The 22,500-nt window shown below is 47.2% G+C and overlaps 1 protein-coding gene across 5 annotated transcripts in view; it reads right to left on the bottom strand.

The window, feature by feature from the left end:
• The window catches only part of tanc2b (tetratricopeptide repeat, ankyrin repeat and coiled-coil containing 2b), a 137,178-nt gene that overhangs the window by 71,737 nt on the left and 42,941 nt on the right, over window positions 1-22,500 (bottom strand). For all 5 annotated transcript variants that reach the window (XM_079756283.1, XM_079756285.1, XM_079756286.1 and 2 more), the window contains one exon: window positions 5,698-5,766. In XM_079756283.1, the coding sequence (XP_079612409.1) occupies window positions 5,698-5,766 (69 nt within the window). The remainder of the gene's footprint in view (window positions 1-5,697; window positions 5,767-22,500) is intronic.

Raw genomic sequence — 22,500 nt, 5'->3', positions numbered from 1 at the left:
GGCATCGAGGAATCAAGCGTCAACATTGATGCTGCTATTTCTTCCGTGTTGTCCAATCTAGCAAATATTCTTTCTTCAAAAGAACATCAGAGAACGGCTGCGTCTCTCTCATCAGCGTCACGGGTTGGTATCGATGTGAGTGGTTGAAGTAGCACGTCAATAGAGATGACGGACAAGTGGTTTATCCAATCATATGCAAGGATTTTTGATGAGGCCCAGACTTCTAAAACACCTCTCCAATGGATTGATCCCAGATGGATGAGTGGAGCTAGGTGGAACGAAATTCATCTGGCGAGAGTCAGGTTAGTAAGGATGATCATAGAAGCGCCAAGCACTAACAATCGTTAACCCATTCCCTGTATACAACAAAGATTGCTAGAATAAGATGCTACACAATGGTAAATACTGTTTTTTAGGAGCCTGGGACGTACAACACGCAAGCCATCAAAATTGGATAAAAGGGTTGTGGCGATGCAGGGTCTAGATAAACTCTGAACTAGGGGTACAAAGTTTGTAAATACCCCCCAATAGGCAGTGCAGCAATCATGACTAACTTAATGTTAAATATACATGTTAAGGTTAGCTACAATGGCACAATGTCTAATGCATCCCACACAATGGCCCTTTAAAGCAGTGCTTAAAGAGCTATGCTTCAAACTAGCAAAGCCGTACATCAAAGCCAGTAGCTAGCCACACTCTAATATAGAATCGCCATCTCTCCACTCCTCGATCAAAACACACATTATATCATTCTTGGTATGATCAGGACCCTAGAGTTTTTGGTTCATAGTCATATAATTATACGGGACTGCTCATCATGTCGTACATGCCATGGACTCCCATCGTAAACAACACTGGTGATACTCATAATAAGCCATTCATTACTGTAACGCCATCGCCGCGGTGAGCCGGGCTGGTATGGTCGTAAGAGGAAGCAGCCTGGCAACAGGCTGCACACTGCCCCCCACCAGCCCTGCCCCCCTCCCCCCTTTGGTAAACAACAGCTTTATTAAAGCCGCGACTAACCACCAGAAATGTCTCACTGTGAACACAAAATAGTGCACAGTCATGGCCGACAGTAAGAGTTTTGTTACAGGGAGAGAGAAAAAAAAACAGACTCCGAACAATGGAACAAAGACGAGTGAAGTTCACCCACTCAAACGAGAATGCCAGTCAAAATGTGTTCTTTTTTACCCTTTGTCTCCCTGCGTCTGAAGTCCCATGCACAGCCAAAAGCTTGCAGACACACACACACACACGGGAACACACACACAGGCACACACACACACACCTCTTTTTACTGGTGAACAACTACCATCCACAGCTCTTTGTGACGACTCCATATCCATTTAATTATTTTTCACTTAAATCGCTCCCGCAGCGCCGACTGGTCGATTCCCGGCAGATTGTTACTGTTGAATCAACTGGTCAGGCAACGCGTCTCACATCAGATCCGAGCCATCGCGCGGGAGCCTAGAATCCATTAACAGCCACCGGTCTGTGGCAAGCACATATGAATAGGTCTGAGACGCTGAGAACAGATGGACAGACCCACAGTCAGCACCATTTCAGAGGAGTTTCTCAACTTTGTTCACTTGGGAATGTCAGAGTTCTGGAAACACAAGTAGTGTTCAAGGCAGTGTGTGAATACGTGCCTAGAGAATGAAACACTGTTTGCTATTTAAAAAATGGTCTTGGGCAAAACAATAGCAGCACGGCGACACCACAGGTTGCAGGAGCTCATCTATCCTGCGTGCGAGTTATTATTTTCTCTAGCGAGTAAACAACTCTCTGCATCACTGTCTGTCTGTACGTCGCATTCTTCTCTGGCTGTCACCGTCCTTGTGCAGATCGCTCTGGTGCCAGCTATGCAACTGCCTATCAGTGGACCATCCACAGTGGCCTGATTAAAGGACAGATGGGATAGGGTGTAAGGCAGGGTGCCGCGTCTTTTCAAAGTGCCATTTTTGGGGCTAAACCAGCCATTCAGGAAGTACGCCTTGTAGCAACGCAGGTTCGATTCCCACCTGTGGTTCTTTGCTACTTATCATCCACTCTCTTCTCCAAACAGCTTACTGTCACTCTTTCCTGGCATGTCCACAAAGGCTCCAAAAAGTCTCTTTCAAATATAAATATTGAATTAAAACGTGCCATTTAGATTAGTCACTTAAAACGGTATTCATCCAAAAAATAAAGCCACTGTTAAATGTCAACAGTTCAGAGTCCTTTTTTTCCCCCCGCTGTTGCCATTTGACTGTTTTCATAATGACATTTGCATAGCGAGCAGCTTTCTGATCCTCTCCATGTTAATGTGCACTCAACTCCCCCTCTTGCCCTGTTCCCTTCTGCATCCTCACCACGACCGCCTCAACACGGCGTCCATCCGCACCGACACCAACACATCGCTCGTTAACCAATCACACGACTCGCGCCTGACTATTAAGAAGCGCATGCAATTACCTCCAGTCCCTTGGATGATTCTGTTTCACTTTTTCTTTTTTTAAGCTGTCAGGTATAATTTGGCGACACAAGCCTCTCTTGGCCCCAGTGTGCGAGTTTTCTTCCCAGCTAGTGAGCGGCACAAACAGCCACGTACGGACGTTGACAGGGAGGGAGAATTTATAATTGGCCACAGCGTACCTGTCAAGCGCGGACATTTGTTCTATTGATGTTATATCTGTCGTTGTCGTTTCCCACTTGCTATACACTACAGCCCGGAGAGAAGCTCAGATTGAGGAGACTAAATTACAGGAAGGGGAATGGAACCGTACACCGAATGGTGTCCGTACATTGTCAATATGACACCGCCTGGAAACGCACACACACAATGTCCCTCTGTGAAGTCTGGGGGGATATAGAGCTGTTGATTACATCTTCAAATAGGAGCCTGCAGGAAATGGGTGAAATATAATAATCATAATAATAATAAAAAGTAAAGGCTATCCTGAAATAATAACACTTGTGGGACAAATATTACTATTATGTTTATCATCATCATTATTATGACAAATTTTTCAAACATTGTTTTGACTAGCTTTAAAGTACCCTGCTGAGCGAACTAACTTGTTGACCTTCAGCTCAAACTATTCCAGACAGGATTCTTCCCAAAACATTCCTAGCCTGCAGTGCAGTGCAATAGAAGACACAGCTTTGAGTTCCTGGTGGTTTCACACAGAAAAACCTCCACAAGCCATATAGCCCTGAGCTATTTCTGCCCTTGCCCGTCCCAAAGCTCCGGACCGACGCGATAAGATAGGGTTAAATGGGCCGGAGCACGGAGGTCGACGCAAAGACCTTCAACATGATCTTCGCCCCCTCACATCCTTCTATATCACAACACATCTACTATCTTCTACTTATAAAACTTTACAAGGAGATACTTCAGACTGAAGTACATAATGTACAATAGATGTATTGAATATAGTTAATAAAACAACACATTGTAATACATACATGTACTGTATATATACAGTGGGGCAAAAAAGTATTTAGTCAGCCACCAATTGTGCAAGTTCTCCCACTTAAAAAGATGAGAGAGGCCTGTAATTTTCATCATAGGTATACCTCAGCTATGAGAGACAAAATGAAAAAAAAAAATCTAGAAAATCACATTGTCTGATTTTTAAAGAATTTATTTGCAAATTATGGTGGAAAATAAGTATTTGGTCAATAACAAAAGGTCATCTCAATACTTTGTTACATGCCCTTTGTTGGCAATGACAGAGGTCAAACGTTTTCTGTAAGTCTTTACAAGGTTTTCACACACTGCTGCTGGTATTTTGGCCCATTCCTCCATGCAGATCTCCTCTAGAGCAGTGATGTTTTTGGGCCTTTGCTGGGCAACACGGACTTTCAACTCCCTCCAAAGATTTTCTATGGGGTTGAGATCTGGAGACTGGCTAGGCCACTCCAGGACCTTGAAATGCTTCTTAAGAAGCCACTCCTTCGTTGCCCGGGCGGTGTGTTTGGGGTCATTGTCATGCTGAAAGACCCAGCCACGTTTCATCTTCAGTGCCCTTGCTGATGGAAGGAGGTTTTCACTCAAAATCTCACGATACATGGCCCCATTCATTCTTTCCGTCACACGGATCAGACGTCCTGGTCCCTTGGCAGAAAAACAGCCCCAAAGCATGATGTTTCCACCCCCATGCTTCACTGTAGGTATGGTGTTCTATGGATGCAACTCAGCATTCTTTCTCCTCCAAACACGACGAGTTGAGTTTTTACCAAAAAGTTCTATTTTGGTTTCATCTGACCATATGACATTCTCCCAATCCTGTTCTGGATCATCCAAATGCTCTCTAGCAAACTTCAAACGGGCCCGGACATGCACTGGCTTTAGCAGGGGGACACGTCTGGCACTGCAGGATTTGATTCCCTGGCGGCGTAGTGTGTTAGTGATGCTAGCCTTTGTTACTTTGGTCCCAGCTCTCGGGAGGTCATTCACTAGGTCCCCCCGTGTGGTTCTGGGATTTTTGTTCACCGTTCTTGTGATCATTTTGACCCCACAGGGTGAGATCTTGCGTGGAGCCCCAGATCGAGGGAGATTATCAGTGATCTTGTATGCATTCCATCTCCTAATAATTGCTCCCACAGTTGATTTCTTCACACCAAGCTGCTTACCTATTGCAGATTCAGACTTCCCAGCCTGGTGCAGGTCTACAATTGTGTTTCTGGTGTCCTTGGACAGCTCTTTGGTCTTGGTCATAGTGGAGTTTGGAGTGTGACTGTTTGAGGTTGTGGACAGGTGTCTTTTATACTGATAAGGAGTTCAAACAGGTGCCATTAATACAGGTAACAAGTGGAGGACAGAGGAGCCTCTTAAAGAAGAAGTTACAGGTCTGTGACAGCCAGAAATCTTGCTGGTTTGTAGGTGACCAAATACTTATTTTCCACCATAATTTGCAAATAAATTCTTAAAAAATCAGACAATGTGATTTTCTGGATTTTTTTTTTCATTTTGTCTCTCATAGCTGAGGTTTACCTATGATGAAAATTACAGGCCTCTCTCGTCTTTTTAAGTGGGAGAACTTGCACAATTGGTGGCTGACTAAATACTTTTTTGCCCCACTGTATATATATAAAGTTCAGCCCACAAATACAAACAATATGACATAATACACACGTACATAAACAATTAGTTATCTGAATGGACTGTGACGATAGATAAGGTCAACAGAAGTCTGCCGTTATTGAAGCCGTTTTGTTTCCCTCTTCATTGTTTGTCATTTCCAACTAAACAATGAAAAATATGACTCAATTAAATGAATGTGATTAAATGAGCCAGCGTCCAGTTGGCATGTGTATGTGTGTGTGTGTGTGTGGAGGTGTGTGGAGGTGTGCGTGTGTGTGTGTTTGTGGAGGTCTATGTGTGTGTGTGTGTGTATACATGTGTGTTGTGTGTGTGTGTGTGTGTGTGTGTGTGTGTGTGTGTGTGTGGAGGTGTGCGTGTGTGTGTGTTTGTGGAGGTCTGTGTGTGTGTGTGTATACATGTGTGTTTTGTGTGTGTGTGTGTGTGTGTGTGTGTGTGTGTGTGTGTGTGTGCGTGTGTGCGTGTGTGGAGATCTGTGTGTGTGTGTGTGTGTGTGTGTGTGTGTGTGTGTGTGTGTGTGTGTGTGTGTGTGTGTGTGTGGGCGCGCGCGCGCGAGCGTGCGTCTGTTTGTGTGTCTGTAGGCCGGTGCAGGTGTGTGTGCTCACCTTGGCCGGCGTGGCTCAGCGGGTGGTCTAGAGGCGAGCGGGGGTCTCCCAGGTCTTCGGTCCCGCCATCTGCGGACCAGGAGCAAGAGAAGGGCAGAGACAGGGAGTGAGCGCGGCGGCCGAGTTGGCGCTGGTGTCTGCGTTTGCGGCAGAGGGGCCGCGGACCCCCCTGCTCCCCGACCAGCGAGGTCGCCGCCCCCACCACCCCGAGGACGGTGCTGACACAGAGCCCCACGACGCCCCTCCGTCCGGGGCCCACGCGGCCCCCGGCCGGGGCCAGGCGAGACCCCACCGCCCAGCTCCACTTCCTCCACCGCCGTCCCGCGGAGAGGATGCGACGGCGGCGGCGGCGGCAGGTCTCCCCCTGCCCCGTCGGAAACATCCGCAGCTCTTCGCCCCCGTCACGGTGCGCGCTGAGATCCCCTCCGGCCCCGAGACACCCCCCTCCCCCGCCTTCCCACCCCCCGTGCCTTTGAGCGGGGATGGCTGCCGTCGGCTAGCGGGTCCTAGTGGCTCAGCGATCAGGGGCTATCTGCGGCGCAGGGGGGCGGCTCACCCCTGTGATCTACATACGGCTAATGATATGAAGATCAATCAGGCCCAGGGGAGCCGGCCAGCGGACCAGGGGTGGGCGGGGGGATGGGGACCTTGCTGGGGAGTCGTGGCCATGCTGTGCCTCTCTTCTCTGGCTTGTGAAGGGTGGCGCGCTACCAAGGGGTGCTTCCAGCCATGCCTTGATTTATACCCACGATAAACGTCTCCCACTACGGCGGGGTCGACTATCAATTTAGCTCCGGCCTATGGGCTTTTATTTTTTAAACAATGGTTCCAGATGAAGACGGACGCCGCGCTTGTTGTGCGACACGGCGGGCTCTTTATCGCCGGGGAATGTGTGCTTTGGCAAGCCCTCCCGAGCCGTGTTTTAATCAAATATCCTCCATTGTCAGCACGGACGTACACAAACAAACAGCCGTCCAAAGGCTATCTCCCCCATCTCAAATTCACACACAGCGATGCAGTGTGTGTGTGTGTGTTTGTGTGTATATGTGTTTGTGTGTGTGTGTCTGTGTGTGTGTGTTTACACGTGTGTATGTCTGTACACGTGTGTGTGTGTGTGTGTGTGTGTGTGTGTGTGTGTGTGTGTGTGTGTGTGTGTGTGTGTGTGTGTGTGTGTGTGTGTGTGTGTGTGTGTGTGTGTGTGTGTGTGTGTGTACGTGGCTGTTGACACGCAGCTGGATAGATTGGCTGGGCTGGTGGAAAGATCAAGCTTGTCAATAGTCCGATAGAATAAGCCACAGGGCAGAGTCGTGGGAGAATTGGGCCACTCAGATTGACACTGATCGCGGAAAAAATACTTGCTGTGGAGGTAAGGGTGCCATTGTTCACAGAGTCAACCGTGGGGTCGATCCGACACAATGAACTCCGCTGTTGGCTTTCAGAAACACCAACCTGGGATTGATCCGGTGAACTATTCGCAACTTGCCGTTATTAAAACATGTACGAATGTTTGCAGCCAATCTTGAAACCCGAAGGCCTCTCTCTTTCCGCGACACCAACAACAACGATAACAATAACAACAGCCAACTGAGACCCTTTCAAAAATAGTCTGTTTTCCTGATAGGCTAAATGGTAGAAAAATCAATAGCGGCCTCGGAGGAAGACGTAAGTAGGCTATGTACGTCACTTCCGCCGTGAGAAGGGAAAGAAATTATCACACATCAACATACACCCACTTGACAAAATAGATTTGGCTCGGCTCAAGCCTCGGTACTCATTATAATGGCTTCACAGATGAAGTACGGAGCAGTGTGTTGATGACTAATTTGCCATTGTAACTTTGCATTCTCTGCCACCCATTGTAATGATGTAAAACATGACAATGAAATCATTTATTTTGCAAATGGATACGGGCATCCGCTCTCAATGAGAGAAGAAACGAGAGGGAACGCAGGATACGGCTACGAGACACACATCGAGGTCACTGGAACTGCCCTTACGAAACGTTGATTTCAAATGCATCCACCCACAACAAAAACAATGTCTCCGTGATCAGCGCTTTGCTTCGGTTCAGGGCCAAACATGGTTATCTATTGATGACAGCCCAGCCAAGAATGATGGGTTAATCTATTCTACTTCTTCTATTCAACCACCGGAAGCTTCCCAGCTCGGGATTGGCGAGCTGGGGTTTGCTGAGTGTTTACTGATCGTCTTTTCACTGCATTTAAGCTGCTCTTTGCAAAGGGGCTCTACTCAGGCCAGCTATTGCTTTGTGGTTACCGGTGATCTGTGGGGCAGCCAGGATATCTGCAGTTCATTGTGCCTCAAGACAGATCAATGGCCTATTAAGCAGCGAACATGCAATGGGAGGACCCCATCGCTGACAGAAGACAAAGACATGTTTTCATCCCAACCGCGGAGACCGATAGAAGCCATCAGGCAGGCTCTTTTAAACTATCTGTCAAGCGGGCGCGCGGTCAACAGCCACACGGACGAGATGGAGGGGGGGTTGGAACTGAATAAAGCTCGATACTAAATGTCTCTTATTTGTGCTCCCTTCAAAACAGTACAAAGAGACCACTTTGGGAGAATTCTGTTAATCATGATTGGGGCTAAATTGGATGTAAAAAATCAAATGTGTGCACTAATTGTTGAGATAAATACTTGACCATTTTAGGCGGACAACTCGTGCAGTGGTGTCATTCGGTTCGGTGTAAGCGGTGTTACGAGAGTATGTCACTCGTCCGCAGGGTAACAACATTTGAGTAAAACACCAAATGTCAAAAGCAAGCAGGAACGACATAGATGGAGACAATGTCTTCAGAACTGATCCACATCATCATCATAAAAGTGCCAGCGCAAGTGAAGGAAGAGAACAGAATGTCAAGGTCTCCATTTAACTAGAGTGGAGGACGGTGGTGAATGGAATTAGAGACAAAAGCCTTGCTGAAGTAGCTTTAGGTAAGTCACTAGCCTGTTTTGTCATAGGAGAAAAAGTACAATACTGAAAATAGAAAACTGCGGAGGCCACCTCAATAAAGCCCAGAGAGTGTGTGCACTAATCTAAAGTGTGCTTCACTTATTGTTGTCCAGTGTGTCAATATACATTATCTGCAGCCATCCTTGAAAGGTCTGGGAACAGCACAGCTTTACACGCTGGATCTTGCTTTGAAAAGCTGGAGGTAAATGCCAGTAAATCAAACGGAAAAAACAAAATGGGACTTTGCAGGAACTATAACAGTAAAACATGCTGACATTCTTCCGAAGACCGGAGCCCACACACACACAGAAAGTCCATTTACTATGTCATATAGGATTAGTTTCTGTGTCAGGGTACTCTGATGTATTCGTTCCTAATGGCTCCATGTCTGAATGTGTGTGGTATGCATGTTGGTGTGTTAAAAAGCTAACACGACCAAAGGCTTCATCACTACACTTGACATGCAACTCACTGGTTCACAAAACCATGAAACTCTAAGGTTTAGGGGCTACTTTAACATCAAAACAATATTCTTTCAGCCGAGTAAAAAAAGTAGAAAATCCCAACAGTGCTTGGGCGATATCACACCCAGCCGTACAACATATGCTACACCGTAGAGACAAACTCCTCATTTACATCAAGTGGAAACAAAAAATGGAGGCAACTTCGCACAGAAGCACATGCTAGCAGACAATAAAAACAGCAATGAGACTCAGAAAAACAGGAAAGAAACCTTGTTGTGGTCTCAAAATCACACGGCTTGAAACACGAACACACACAAGACTGCTGAGAGAGATATTTCCAACTGCTTACTCTCACAGCCTGGTCTGCTGTACAACGGGAAGCTGTGGGTTTTGACATTCTGCCAAGAAAAGACAATAGGACACTGCTTTGATGCAACCCAAAGTACAGAGTGTGTGTGTGTGTATATATTTATGTGTGCTTTTGTGTGAATGAGAGAGAAAGATCGAGAGAGAGTGGGTGAGAGAGAGAGAGAGAGAGAGAGAGAGAGAGAGAGAGAGAGAGAGAGAGAGAGAGAGAGAGAGAGAAGCCAGTAGAGGTACGTCAACTAGGCCTCCGCGTACCTTCCACACTACCACGTCATTCCAGTCTTACAAACGACAATTATTTGGGACATGCTTTCGATCCACGTGTCTTTCTGTGTCCTTGCAGGCCGCGGTCCGATGCGTCACGGACCCAGTGAATAGAAACCGGGCGGCCATTCAAGACCCCATTATCACAAACACAACCAAGGGTTAAGGAAAAAGGAACCAAGTCTTTTTCAACATTGTGTTTGAGGTAGGCTCTCCTTCCTCACAGACAGCGGGGGTAAAGTCCTGAAGCTGTTTTTTCACACAGGCAAGGGGGGGGGGGGGGGTGGGTCGCTTCACAGCATCCGAAGGCCAGAGCTTGAGAGACGACTGACACAGGTACACACCAAACAAAAGACAAGCCAGAGGAAGGGCAGGTCTTCCCTTTAATCACGGGACTAGCCTCTTTATTTTGAACTGAAATAAAGGCGTCAAGTCCAGGCTTGTTTATTTGTTCAGCCCATTCTTTAGAGCTACAGAAAAAAAAAAAAAAAAAAAAAAAAAAAAAAAAAAAAAGGTATTTACCGGCCCCCATACTCACTGACAATTTGATGGAACCTACGAGCCCCAACATGGGCACAGGAAAACTCCCAGTAAGGCATTTAGCCTGATGGCGATGTGTCTGGGAAGAGTGTGTTGTTGATGTTCAGTCACTAGCCACGATAACCTGCCCGCTCTGTCCCTCGTGGCCGCTTCTAAAGGACGCACACTGCCTCGCACTGTCGCACAACAGCCCTACATACACACACTAGCACGGCTACAAGGTCAAACCATTGATGTCGCAGGAAGTCCAGTAGACACCATTTCAAAACGTTTGGCCTAAGTAGGGGTCGACATCAGGGGTTACTGCGACTGCAGACTGCCACGTGCCGCTTTATGTGAGCTTGGGCACCACTCCCAAACGGCAGGGCACTTATTTTCACAGATTTTAGCATTCAAACCCCTACAGGGGTGCGGTGTGCCGTTTGGGAGTCGGGGGGGGGTGGGTCACTGGTCGGACCTGCCAGGCTTCAGTAGTATTAGCGGGAGTGACAGTCCAAAGACAATGCTGTCAGCCCCCATGCAGTGTTACCTTGAACAAGAAGAAGGAGGCCAGCGGGGACAATTTGTGACCGGTTCCTAGTGGAGAACGAGTGGGGGATCCGTGGTTGAGAAAGTCCCTCCTAAGGGAGTGGGGACTGCATTATGCAGGTGCTCTGCTTGCTGCTGTTGTTAGCCAGACTTGTCTTGCAGGACGATTGTGAGAAGGGCGAGTGAAGGAGGGTGGGGGGGGGTGTGTGTGTGTGTGTGTGTGTTTGTGTTGGTGTGTAAGGACAGGAGGGAGAAAAAGGCAGAGAAAAAGATATGGAGGACGGAGAGAATATGGGAGAAAGGTGATATAAAAGGGAGAGAGAGCGAGGGGAGTGTGTGTGTGTGTGGATGTGGGTAAAGATAGATAAGGTGGGAAAAAAGAGAAGTAGATATGGACGACAGGAGCGGAGGGGGGGGGCGGTGGAAAGGCCAGTGGAGAGGGGTGAACGCCTGAAGGGGGGGAAGGGAGCAGAAGGGAGAGAGGGAGGGAGGGAGGAGATAGCAGAGGCAGCAGTTTCACCAGCCGATAACTGCAGCTGCATGCCCAGCGCCCAGGTCCCACTGTGATGCGAGGGTGGCCTGCTCTCAACAAGCCATGGCAAAATAAACACAGTGAGCCCACCAGCAGCAACAGACCAGTGCGTGTGTACGCGGCCATGTGTGTTTAGAGACTTTTCGAACCTAGCACTGTCTTCCTCTCTGCCAGCTGTGTAGCGAGAACAGGGCTTAACAAAGCTTAAGCACCACCAACATACACCTCGTGTATACACAGGCGAAGAGCAGGAGAAACTCAAACACTTGGAGACCGGGCATGAGGCTCCCAGAGTCAGCCTTCGCGTCCGCTTGGAGGGGTGTGTGCAGCAGAAGACTCGGTGCACGATCACACCTGCGTCGCCCCGCTCCTTCCACAGGAGAAATTCAATTATAGAGGCGGTTCTCTGGTCATTGTCCCGGCAGCAACCGGGGACAAAGTACAAAGACCTGAGCAAACACAGACAACCGTTTTGTTGAGAGGGAACACACTGGAAGACGCAATTTGATATAAAATAAACTTGATTCGGACTTTCGGGCTCACAGGCTTTCAACTCGCTGTGGTCGGTCGTGCCTCAGAGTTGAAGGCACAAAGGCACTTACGTCATGAAGTATAGACTGTTTACTCAATGAAAAAATAGAAAAGAATAGAATATGCTTTTATTTTCATTGTACAGTGTACAACGAAATTGTAGCAGCAGCCAAGTAGACACACAACATAAAAATAGTAAGCAAAAGTTCAAGGCAGTAGTGCAAAGTTTGCATAAAAAACAAATAAATCGATGATATGTACAGTGCTTTACATTTATTTCACATTGTCCTCACAAACAGGATGTGAAATGTGGAAGGTCAGAGCTTGCCATGTTGCCATTTAAAGCTCACGGTAGAAGACGGCAAAGCAAACAATCTGAAGAAATGTTTACTGGAGCTGCAGCTCATCTGTTATGCCTGCATATTGGTTTTCGGGGCGCCCATGGCAAACGCTTAATCAATGGCCCTCCTCCTCGAGTGTGCAGGGCATCAGCCTAGACAATAACGTAAGAAAGACAGAAGACCGGGCAACCCGGCCGGCTTTACAGAGGCCAGCTCATTCTTTCTACTCTATGAAGAAACTGATGATCGCCTGTAGTCGAATACCAAATGTAAACAAAGAGCGCGTTGCGTGTGTGCCGCCATTTATGCACTTCCTCGTAGCAGCTTGCATTCATGGTCCCAAACGACTTTAATCCACCAATTATCCAATTAACTACTCATTAGGGAAGACGAATAGAGGTGGCAAGGGACAAACATTACTCTTTAAATATTAATGTTTGGTATTTTTAACATAATGTTATAATCGTTGCGAATAGGCCTTGATTTTAAATGCAACGACTCAGCAACAAGAGGATATCTATATCTCTGTGTTGCTATATCCATACAGTATACACAGTATATACAGATGTACAAATCGACACATACATATATAGATATATATATTCAGGTCTCTTTTAACCATTAACAATAACATTTCTGGATAATCCTTAGAGTTCGGTTGCGGTAAGGTATCATATTTTGTTCCAATGTATAGAAGGTGTGGTAAATGTGCCATAAAGTGATCGCTATTGCACATGCCCAGCACAGATCCGGCCCAAGACAAGGATGGGGCAGTGGAAACCCTCCCTTCAACACATCTCTTCACCCACGTGAACACGGTATAGAGCCATACTGCTGTTACTACTAAAGTGTTACTACACGTCCTCCCGTATGCACTCACTAGCTGCCTGTCGCCTCTCTCTCCCCAACGTCCATCTGCCCCCACCATCCTAAAAAAGCCTGAAACCTTTTGACCCCACCCCCCATTCCACCCACCCACCGTGTCAGGTCTGGCCGGCTGACAGGCAGTGTGTGAGCGGGGTGAGGAGGTGCTGGAGGACCCCCAGTGCCTGTGACGCATGCGTGCCCGACCGAGTGCGTCAGGACCCTGGCTGGCAGCTCCACGACTCAGCGTGGTCCTGGACGGATGGAGGTGTGTGGAGGAACAGGAAGGAGGGAGCGAGAGGTGGTGGGAGAGGGAGGCAGAGAGAGAGAGAGAGAGAGAGAGAGAGAGAGAGAGAGAGAGAGAGAGAGAGAGAGAGAGAGAGAGAGAGAGAGAGAGAGAGAGAGAGAGAGAGGGAGGGAGGGAGAGAGAGCGAAAGATAGAGGGAGAGAGTGAGTGAGAGAGAATGAGAGAGTGAGAGAATGATGGAATGAGGGAATGAGAGAGAGAGGGAGAGCGAGAGCGAGAAAGCGAGAGGTAAAGTGAGCAGATGCGTGTGAGAAAATAAAAGGGAGAGGGAGAGAGAGAGGGTGCGAGAGTGAGTGAGAGGCGCTAGAGCGAGCGAGAGAGAGTGAGAGATTGAGTGTGAGAGAGAGTGAGAGGGCGACAGTGAGAGAGCGAGAGAGAGAGAGAGAGAGAGAGAGAGAGCGAGCAGGTGCGTGTGAGGAAAAAAAAAAAGACGACCAAAACTGAGAGAGTGAAGGGGAAGAAATATGCCTCACCTCCTACACGGCCGGCAATGGGGGCCGAGAAAAGATGTGTCGCAGTACCGAGTGGGTGGACTCCGGGAGAAACACATAAAGAGAGCGAATGTGTAACGTCTTTTTTTTTCCATTTTTCTTTCTTTTTTAAAAAGGAAGAAAGGAGGGAAAAAAACGCACAAAATAAAGAGTCCCAATCAAACACCTCGCGGCTGCGTCTGACACACCACTGCGGGGGTTACATCATGGAGATGAGAAGGGAAGAGCGAGCGGCTGAAATAACTCAACGGAAATGGAAGTGCCAACGCCGCTTTAATATGGCGGTATCCCTGATGGGAGGAGGGGAGGGGGGGAGGGAAGGAGGGGAGAGACGGAGGGGATGATGAAGGTGATGATGGGAGGAGAGAAAGAGCCAAACAAAAACAGAAACGACAAGATGAAACAACAACAAAAAGACGACTTTAGTCCAGTGGACTTGAATGGCCTGGGACGGCCTTCAGGCACTCCTTGGGTTTTGTGTTGCCCATTAAAAAACCCTCACAATCACACACTGCCATCTCTCTCTCTCTCTCTCTCTCTCTCTCTCTCTCTCTCTCTCTCTCTCTCTCTCTCTCTCTCTCTCTCTCTCTCTCTCTCTCTCTCTCTCTCTCTCTCTCTCTCTCTCTCTCTCTCTCTCTCTCTCTCTCTCTCTCTCTCTGTCCCTCTCTCGCCCATGCTCATCTTTGTCCCTCTCACACTCTTGCTCTTAGTTCCCAATTTGACAGTGGAAGAAGGGGGTAGACGACCATGAAAATTAACTGCTTGCTGAGCCTATCCCGATTGATTAGGAAATCTGTAAGACCTGAAAAAGTACTACCTGGTCAAGGCTAGTTCGATGTTGGTCTAGCATGGGAACATACATTTTAACGGTATGAGTTTATGAGAGAGATAACAAATAAAGGCTAGTTTTGGGGTAACATTTACATTAACATTTAGGGCATTTAGCAGACGCTTTTATCCAAAGCGACTTACAATAAGTGCATTTGTTACAATAAGTACATTTGTCATAAGAAGTGAAACAATATATCGCTGTCGCTACAGTAAAGATGTTCATAGAACCAAGTGCAAGTATTAGAATCGCTAGGCTAACCCATTCCCCGTGTAAAGCAACGATAGCAGCTACTGTAGATGCTACACAATTAAGTACCTTGAATAAGTGCAATATACAAGTCTGGATAAGACTATTTTCTTAGATCTCTCTGATTCGGCTAAAGAAAAGGCTTATCCACTTCTGGTTTGTGACTGGTGTGAATGAGAGAGCACATTCTCTCGGTGTGCTTTTCCATGTCTATTTCCCCCGGAGGGAAGAGGGATGGGTTGACTTCTGCTAGGGGTACCGATGCCTACCCCAGGGGCTTGTGGGAGATGGTGTTTCATGTTAAAAAATTGGGCTCCTGCCTAACACTTGGCTCATGCTTATGAAGGAAGAGATTCTGGTGTATTTGTTTTCTGCACACTCTTGTTATTCCCTTTTTTTTTGTCGAAAATCTTCGGGAGAAAATGCCAAAGAATATTCCTCATAGAAACAAACAAACTATAGTTAAACTTAGTTTGTTTGTTAAGGTCAGAAAGAGTAGTGTAATTATATCATCTTAACTCAAATAAAACCAAACAAATTTGACATGCAGATGATTTAACCCATTTGTACCGGCTGCTGCGCGGCACAACATTGTATCTACTAGATACAATGTTGCGCCGCGCAGCAGCCGGCACAAATGGGTTAAGGGGATTGAGAACAGAAATCTTTCATTTATGTCTCAGTATGTTAATAAGGGGTTTTCAAGGTGTGCATTGAGCATCAGAAAATGTCCCAAAAACTCAATTGCATTCTCACAACATTTCAGTGTATTGATTTCCATCAAGGCGATTGAATGGATGGAGTCTATTTTCCCTGCTGGCTTCATAGCCAAGCAGGTGACCAATGGATGTACACTCACGAGGCCAAGCCAGTACACTCCCATTAAAGCGACGGTGCAGCTGGATAAAGCCTCTGCGTTTCGGGCTTTGAGGAAGTACAAACTACACAAAACTTGGGATTCAGATTACACCCCTACAAAACGGAGTCTTTCTAAGATCAAACTAGCAATTAGCTGACGGTTAGATACTCCTTGACATTTCCCTGTTAAGATATTCATTGGCGTTTAATAGATATCACATCCCTGTGAGATGTTCTGGTTATTTAACATTTTTAGATCCATCCGTTACAGTGAAATAAGAAGCATACAATACAGGCTGGTCTGCACAGCCAAATTATTCATTTATTTGGCAATGGACGTGAGCTTTCCGAAGAACCCAATAGGTGTACTTAATATAGCCGAGATCCCTGGCAGCCTGATGCACCGACGGAACATAATAGAGTGAGAGGAGCTGGATTACTGCATTGTAGGAGTCAGCACTTTTAGGAGGTCAGAATGTTTGGGACCAGTCTTTGTACTCAATTTGCAATTTAGTCCAATAAAATGAGGGTGTAAAAAAACAAACGATAAAGATGTTATTTCCAGCACAAAACTTGATTATAATTGGATATAATTACTGAATCGGCCTACCTTGTCAGGGAGCTACCATATGGAAGTATATTCATTATAAAGGTAAAAGTGTTACCTAAAAAGTTTGAAAACTCACAAGGTAAAACTTAATAACTAAATGATGTAGCAAAATTAAACCATGAAGGCATACACAGTCGGTCTAGCGTAGTGCATGGGTCAAGGGAAATTACTTGCCACCAATTTACAATAAGCAGAGCTTTGTGCTGCCCCTTTCTTTAAGTGGAAGCTGAAGTAGTTTGTCGGCGTGTGTTCAGGTCGCCCACTGCTCGCTATAAACGCTGAAATAGGTTTAAACAGACGACTGGACGGCCGGCGGCGCTGTGAACAAGCAGAACAAGCTCAAGGCCCTGAAGGTCACCCTTCAGTTGGGGACAGACAGTGAGGTCCAGACTTTAGACCACGCGTTTCCTAAATTCCCTCACTGCAGCTCGGACATAATTGGACTGTCAGGGGACTGTCAGTGGACTGGATACGGGCCATCGCAAATACTTCAAATACTGGGGAAGGTCGTTCTTTAAGCGTGTCACGCACCATGATTCAAACTGGTCTGACACTTTGAATTTAGACCGCAGAGCAGGGCAGTGGTGCTGTCTTGCTGGTCCAAAAGACCCTGTGGTACCCCAAGGGTAACAGAGAATTCATGGTGACATTGAATTCCAAGACGGGACCAGAGTGCAATCTTTATTTTGGCATGTTTTTGTTTGCGTGCATGTTTAGGATTCTCTCTCTCTCTCTCCCTCTCCCTCGCTCTCTAAAGTACGATTGCAGATCCTTGCTTACCCAAACTTATCTCCAAATTATCTTCAGACACTATATCAACGCCAACAAAAAGAGAGAGAGAGAGCAATACAATTTGAAGTAAAATGCCAAAAACGGTGACACTAAACTAACAAAGCTGTCTTTCGGTTTAGTCTGTTTCCAAAACTAGTACTGCCGTGGGAGAGGGGAGGGTCAGTACCTCTGCAGACAAAAGTAACCAATATAAACAAGGTAAAAGAGAATGGAGGAGGGAGAGATGGAAGATTGGGGGAAGGACAGAGGGGGAAGAGAGGGAGAAGGGGAGAGAGAGGGGAGAGAGAGAGAGACAGAAAGAAAGAAAGTGAGAGAGAGAGTGGGAGGAGAGAGTGGAGGGAGACAGTGGGGGATAGAGAGAGATGGCGGGAGAAGATAGATACAGAGAGAGCTAGCAGTAGTAACAGAGACAGCTAGCAGACACAGTCAGAGAGCTAGCTAACAGGGACAGAGATAGCTAGCTCAGAGAGACAGAGAGAGCTAGCTGAAAGACAGAGGGAGGGAGCTTACAGAGAGAGGGAGCTAGCTGTCAGAGATGGAGAGAGCTGGTTAACAGAGACAGAGAGCTAGCTGAAAGAGACAGCGAAAGCTAGTTAACAGCGACAGAAAGAGCCAACTGACAGACAGAAGCTAGCTGACAGAGAGAGAGAGAGCTAGCTGACAGAGACAGAGAGCGCTAGCTGACAGAGACAGAGAGGGCTAGCTGATAGAGACAGAAGCTCACTGACATACAGAGGGAGCTAGCTGACAGAGAGAGCTAGCTGACAGAGAGAGCAAGCTGACAGAGAGAGCTAGCTGACAGAGACAGCGAGGACTAGCTGACAGAGACAGACGCTTGCTGACAGACAGAGGGAGCTAGCTGACAGAGATAGCTAGCTGACAGAGCTAGCTGACACAGACAGACTAGAGCAGCCTAGAGCAGAGCTAGCATCCGGAGAAGGAGAGACCTAGCTGACAGACAGAGAGAGCTAGCTGACAGAAGTGAGAAAAGCTATGTCTTACGTGAATAATTAAAAGACATTAGCTTTCGAATAATAAAGCAGAGGATGGAGAGAATTCAAGGGATTCAAGCGTTCACGAGAGAGAGCATAGGAGCAAAAAAAAGACCTGGCCTTGCTACTGTGCCCGGATATTCATATCCTATTCCTTTCTGTATCATTATGTCTCACACACACACACACACACACACAAACAAACCAGAGTCTCCATTGCTTTGGTGAGATGGGCCTACAACTGCAAAACAAGCAGGTCTGAATAATGAAAAGGCATCAAATATAAATATGACTGGGGGATACTGCAGAGCCCGCGGCGGCGGGAAGCAACCACTGACACCTGGTTGCTCCACGGCAGCAGGAAGCGGGACATGCTTGGGTGTCCTTTATAATCAGCCAGACAGGTAGTTTGCCTTTACATCGCTGGGGTGCATTGGATTGCAGCGACCGGGCCTTGTCACCATGGGTGTACGCGATGCTATTGAGCTCGACGTGTGGGCGTGGTCTTCACCGCCAGCACCAGAGGAGAGCATGAGATTAAGGCTGGGGGGCGAAGATTGAATATAAGGGTTGAACGCCGTTGAATGGTGTTGTAGAGTGATGGGATGATTGCATGGACTGATTCGGATACCCGGTTACACAGAGTAAATTCAATACCACAGGTAGAAATTACCTTAAAAGGATGAAAATATGAGATTTCTCCAGTTTTAGTGGGGAACCGTGCTTTATATTTCCCTTTACAGTACTTCAATGTTATCCCCCTCAGACTTCAATACACACATGCTTATAAGTAAGTTGAATTCATAAGCATGCAGTGATATTTATCGATGTCGCGTCTAACTCCCGATGATTATCGGTGATTATACATTTATCGCCCAGCCCTACCAGAGATAGAGACCAACCGGTATTGCTTTTGAGACCGGTGAGAGAGAGTAAATGACTGGTGCTCCAGCTGCCTGATCCGATACCGCGAGTGTTTAAGGCTTATTGGAGGCAGAGCTTGCCGCTTCAGCGCTCCACTGACTCCCATGGCCTTGGCGCTGACTCACTCAGCTAATAACGAGACGGGACTATTAAAACAGACACACTGGAGAGTAATGGAGAGGCAAACAAATGAATACGGTTTGGAGAGGCAGAGCAGCGGCAGAGATGAACGTTCATCCGCCCTTGGCTAGCCGCGCAACCACTCAATCCTTTCATATGATAATATTTTCGTAGGCCGGCCGCGGAATTAGACGGCGAGACAGAGTCAGGGGTGATGTATACGTTCTAAGGGCCGATGCTGACATGTATCTTATGGAAGAGGAGTGGAAGAAAAGGGGGGGGGGGGGGGGGGAAAGGAGGCGTGGGAGGGGGAGGAGGTGACTGATGGCTGGAGTCAGCCCTAGAGTCATTTGGCAGATTGGGGGGGGTTGGTCTTAAGATGTCTGGGAGAGACAGGGTACCAGAGTGTGGATAAGTTAAAATGTCTACAGGCGAATGCATAAACGGCCATGCGCCAGACCCAAAGACAAACAAGACAGGCATGAGGCGTCACAATGGGCTAATTGGCCCAAGGTTATTGTTGCCGAGGTCTGTTTGAGTGCAGTTCCCGCAAGGTGACTCACTGACTAATGCTGCTTGTCAATTTTATTCCTCGCGTCGTGTTCTGCCCTCATCATGCATGGCCGCGAAATTGCCCTCAGTAAACTCCACGAGCGTCAAGCACTCCCTTTGCACACACACACACACACACACACACACACCGAGACCAACACACACACACACTGAGACACACACAAACACACACACACGACGAGACCAGCACAAACACACACACCACGAGATGCGATAAAATCCCAGTTACAACCACTAGCAACAACAACAGGATGCTGCCACAGACCATGACAGGGTTTATATGTGTGTGTGTGTGTGTGTGTGTGTTTGTGTGTGTGTGTGTGTGTGTGTGTGTGTGTGTGTGTGTGTTACATGCTATCAAAGATTTAAGCAAGCCCCTCCCTTGTTATCAACCACACACAGTCCTCATGGTCTGATGCACATATCAGAATAATATTAGTCCAATAAAGATGGTGTGTGTGTGTGTGTGTGTGTGTGTGTGTGTGTGTGTGTTTGTGTGTTCACAACTCCACGTTCACCTTTTGCAGTGCATTGCAGTTTGGGTGACGGAGCTCAAAATCACTTACTTTCTTTTAGGTACTACAAGTGAACACACGAGTTCACTTGTAGTACCTAAAAGAAAGTAAGTGATTTACAATATGGAAATATATATATGTGTGTGTGTGTGTGTGTGTGTGTGTGTGTGTGTGTGTGTGTGTGTGTGTGTGTGTGTGTGTGTGTGTGTGTGTGTGAGAGAGCAAATGAAAGGCCAATGAGGGGAAGCGGGGCTGAATTAGGCTGATGGCTTCAGACGTCATGACCTCATGCCTTCCGCCAAGTGGCCATTGGAGGCCGCGGAGGCATGGGCTTATTGTTCTCGACCGGCCTCTTCCAGTCGGCCGAGTCTTGGTTCGTAATCCATTAGGTCAGCGGACAGCCAAGTGAACGCCGTAGTTTTCTTTAACAATTTGGAGAAGGGTCAACGGGTCTTTAGCTCCAGAGTTCGTACGTGAACCGACACGACAACACGCCGTGATGCATCCGATTGGTGGGAGCGAGACGCTATCTCTTTGCCGATTGGCTGCTGACTAAACATATTGTGCATTGTGCCGGTGAGCAAAACATTTGCATACAATATGGAAATGTGTTCCACTTCTAGCTTTTAGTAATATATGGCGAAGCTTAGGTCTGTTGAGGGCCTAAGGCAAAACATACATATTGTTACAGACTACTACTATTGTGTGTACTTTGGCATCGTCTTTGCTACTTGAGCAATAAATCATGGTATTTCTGTTTTTGTCACCATTGTATACCTTATGAAACGGAATCAGAACAAGGATAGTGGCACGTGTTTATACACTGCTCCACAATATGTTCTGTTTGTGTAGCAAATGCTTTAGACTAGTATACATTTTGCATGAGGTGTGTAAGTCCTGTTCAGAGTCTGAGAGAGGTTGTAGGGAGGATGAAGGAGCTCCAGCCAGACAGATATTAAGAAGGATAATAAATAATAAACTATATGTGGTGGAGGAGAGGTCAGGACCAATCATGCAAGAAGCATCAGAGAGAGAAAGAGCGAGAGAGAGAGCTAGAGAGAGACTGAGAGCTAGAGAGAGAGAAAGAGAGAGAGAGAGAGCGCTAGACAGAGAGAGAGAGAGAGAGAAGAGAGAGAGATAGAGAGACAGAGAGACGGACAGAGACAGAAAGAGCGAGAGAGAGAGCTAGAGAGAGCGAGAGCTAGAGAGAGAGAAAGAGAGAGAGAGCGCTAGACAGAGAGAAAGAGAAGAGAGAGAGAGATAGAGAGACAGAGAGACGGACAGAGAAAGAAAGAGAGAGCGAGAGACCAAGAGAGACATACAGACAGACAAGAGAAAGAGAGACAGACAGAGAGCGAGAGAGCGAGATTGAGAGCGAGACACAGAGACACAGAGACAAAGAGACGGACACAGAGAGCGCACGAGAGAGAGAGAGAAAGAGAGACAGACACAGAGACAGATAGACAGAGACAGAGAGAGAGACAGACAGACAGACAGACAGACAGACAGAAAGAGAGAAAGAGAGGGTTCTTCATGCTACACGTTGCTGAACATGAAGTATGCTGGTTGGGGTGTGGGAGTTTGAGGCAACACACTGAGACAATAACATAAGGACAATCTGCGGTACCATAAGTGATGTTATTATAAGTCAAGGTGAGATATAACCTGTGTGTGTGTGGGTCTTACCTTAAGTGACATTGTTATATGTAAAGGTAAGATATGCGTGTGTAAAAAGTGTGTATGTGCGTGTAAAAGACAGAAGTTGGACAAGTTTGCTGGCTGTAAATGGCAGGGTAAACGGTGGAGGTGTGAGGTAAAAAGGGGAGGAGGAGAGAGTGGGAGCTGAATAGCCTCTCATTAGCCCACGCAGAACGACGCATTAAGCCCCTATGTCTCTCTATCTCCCTCGCTCTCTTATGTTCTCCCTATATATCCCAGGGTGAGCTGCGTGGGCGGAAGACCGAGAGAGGGAGGGAGGGAGGGAGGGGAGGGGGGGAGGGAGGGAGGGAGGGAGGGGAGCGAGAGAGGAGAGAGGAGAGAGCAGAGGAAGAGAAACTCACAGAATAGAAAGAGAGGAAGAAGGAGTAAAGGGGGTGTGGGGACATACAGGGGGGGGGGCTGATGGTTAAAAGAGAG

This window comes from Pollachius pollachius (genome assembly GCF_949987615.1).
Source record: "Pollachius pollachius genome assembly, chromosome: 19".
Taxonomy (NCBI): domain Eukaryota; kingdom Metazoa; phylum Chordata; class Actinopteri; order Gadiformes; family Gadidae; genus Pollachius; species Pollachius pollachius.
Note: the sequence above shows the minus strand (reverse complement) of the source record. Positions and strands in the feature narration are given on the sequence as shown.